Source organism: Corticium candelabrum, chromosome 9 (assembly GCF_963422355.1).
Source record: "Corticium candelabrum chromosome 9, ooCorCand1.1, whole genome shotgun sequence".
Classification (NCBI taxonomy): Eukaryota; Metazoa; Porifera; class Homoscleromorpha; order Homosclerophorida; family Plakinidae; genus Corticium; species Corticium candelabrum.
Window position 1 is genome coordinate 1,692,051 of NC_085093.1, and position 2,500 is coordinate 1,694,550.

A 2,500-nucleotide genomic window follows, 5' to 3' on the forward strand; every position below is an offset into this window, starting at 1 on the left:
GAGTAACAGAACAAGACCGAGCCGTCCTCGTGCGTTTTTCACTTCTAAATAATTACACTAGAAATCATTGCTCGACGTCATTGTTGATGTGAACATTATTTTCACTTCCTGTTCAGAGCTTGAAGCAGCAACGAGACAAACTAAAACAATATCAGAAAAAGGTATGCTTATTCAACAAATCTTCACTCATTTCTAAAAAGCTGCTACTTCATTTTCCTCGCAGTTGACAGGACAGATGGCAAAAGAGAAAGAGCTGGCAAGGAAGTTGTTGAATGAAGGAAAGAAGGAGTAGGAACTGTCATCCAGTTGTCGTCAGATTTATCATTATTTGATGTCGTATTATGTCAAAGACGGGCAAAATTGTTGTTGAAGAAGAAACGTTTTGCTGAGTCGATGATTGAGAAGACGGAGGCTCAATTGGATAACTTGGAGCAGATGGTCAGATGGATAAGGATTGTATATGAGGATGGTCGGTTGAGTGAGAGTGCGGTCATTGTGTTAGGTGCACTCGTTGGAGTTTGCTCAAATTGAGCTGCAAGTAGTCGAGGGTTTGAAGAAGGGGAATGAGAGTTTGAACGAGATGCATAAGGTGGATGAATTGAATGTAGTCTGATGAGGCATGTGGCTTGTGTGAAATCGCGGCTGTTTAGATCATGTCACTTGAGGATGTGGAAACGATAATGGATGATACTAAAGATGCAGTAGAATATCAAAAGGTATAGTGAGAGTTATTATTAATATTAATATTAATATATTAATTTTAAATTAATATTAGTAGAATTGAACTACGTTACAAAATTGAACTATTCTACAATTCTGTCTATGTGTTCATGCATTGTCAATATATTAATTAAGCAAAACCGCAATAAGGCCGTGTTTCCACTAACTGCACCTTAAACTAGTTTAGCTTAAACGCGTTTAAAAACTAAACCAGTTCAAGAAAGCGACTGTTTCCACTAGGAACTTGCACATCCGGGATGTGCAAAACAAACCGTCTAGGAACGCCTTATTTTGAAGTATTATATTGAGCTGCTCTGTCGCGGAGTCAGAGCAACTGTTGGTTTCACTGATTCGGCATCTGCTAGTAGGAATTTGCATGACAATGACCAACGACACCGTCTTCTCTCTTTCCGTAGCTGCTGATTTCTCTGCCCTAGTTATGAGCCTTTATCTTCTAAGGCAATCTTATCCGAGCAAAATAGTCAGAAGCCATCTAAACAAGCACGTTACTGTCATGTGACAATTAAACCTAAACCACTTTGCTAAACCTACTTTGAAGTAGGTTTAAGAAAGCAGTTTAGGTTTATAATATAACTGGTTTAGTGCAGGTGGAAACAGGTCAATTCTTAAACCAGTTTAGCTTAATCCACTTGTTAAACCGGTTTAGGTGCTAGTGGAAACGCGCCCCTAACATAGCTAGAGTTTAGATGTTTGTTACTCCTAGACGAGTCTCGGCCTATTATTATTACTATTACTATTAGTATCATCATTATACTATAATATAGTAATGCAAATAATACAGCGATTGTATTGTGTGCTTGATGTTTGTTGTTTGTGTAGCAAATTGATGAGTTACTTGGTCAGAATTTAACTCAAGAAGATGAAGACGAAGTGTTGAGAGAGCTAGAAATGCTCACATCAGTAAGGATAATAGCAATCAGGATTACATTACTTTGCTCTTGATGATCTGTAAATGACTTGTTTTATGAATGGCATATTTTCGTTAGGCTAAACTCGACCTTCCCGAGGTTCCTGTTGAGACACCAACAACTATTGAAGATCAACTGCCCAAAGTACCAGACACAGAACTGCCGGGTACGTTGACATGTGTATTGTAGTTAGTGGCAAGTGCAACTTGCAGTGAAACAATGTACTGGGCTTGCCTTATTCCTCGGTTAGGGACGATGAAATGTCATTGCATGCAACAGCATCTCGACTTAAGATGTTGAACTTGCTGTTATGCAATGTGGGGTCATGTGACAGGGCTGTAGTCTAACGTTAAAAGTGGGCGGTGTGTAATACATTAAAAGAGAGCAATGACGTCACAAACCCGTCACTTGATTTTAAAATTTTTTAATGTATACATGTAGTCTTCGGAAATTATGATCAGCAATTTGATGGAGTCAAAAGCAAACACTAAACTTGGTGCAAGAGATCAATTCTGGCTCTAGTCTGCAAGAATGAATTTGACGATGAGCAAAGCAGCCCATTAATAATTTGTCTAAATCCACTTCAGAATCACAGTAGATGTGAAGGAGTCCAAGATGGAACAAGCAACTTTGGATGGAAAGCGGACCTTCACAGCTAAGCGGGTGGTTTGTCCGAACCCCCCTAAACCCCAGCTTACAGTCCTGTGTGATCACATACATGCATTCACACTGCATGCACACTTTCTAGCTGCAAGGCTATCTACATTTGTCAGATTGTGTTAGTCTCAGATTTCCAAAATGTGGGACAAACTAAAACTAGGAAACATTGAACAGAAAATTGTGTGGAAGTT

The 2,500-nt window shown here is 39.1% G+C and overlaps 1 protein-coding gene across 1 annotated transcript in view; it reads left to right on the plus strand.

Annotated features, from left to right (window-relative positions):
• LOC134184214 (charged multivesicular body protein 6-A-like) overlaps nucleotides 1-2,500 on the plus strand; it is a 2,853-nt gene that overhangs the window by 96 nt on the left and 257 nt on the right. Inside the window, exons 1-8 of the mRNA XM_062651846.1 lie at nucleotides 1-29; nucleotides 117-161; nucleotides 224-288; nucleotides 351-438; nucleotides 503-589; nucleotides 651-716; nucleotides 1,561-1,641; nucleotides 1,728-1,815. The exon at nucleotides 1-29 is cut by the window's left edge and continues 96 nt beyond it. Coding sequence (XP_062507830.1) covers nucleotides 1-29; nucleotides 117-161; nucleotides 224-288; nucleotides 351-438; nucleotides 503-589; nucleotides 651-716; nucleotides 1,561-1,641; nucleotides 1,728-1,815 — 549 coding nt within the window. The remainder of the gene's footprint in view (nucleotides 30-116; nucleotides 162-223; nucleotides 289-350; nucleotides 439-502; nucleotides 590-650; nucleotides 717-1,560; nucleotides 1,642-1,727; nucleotides 1,816-2,500) is intronic.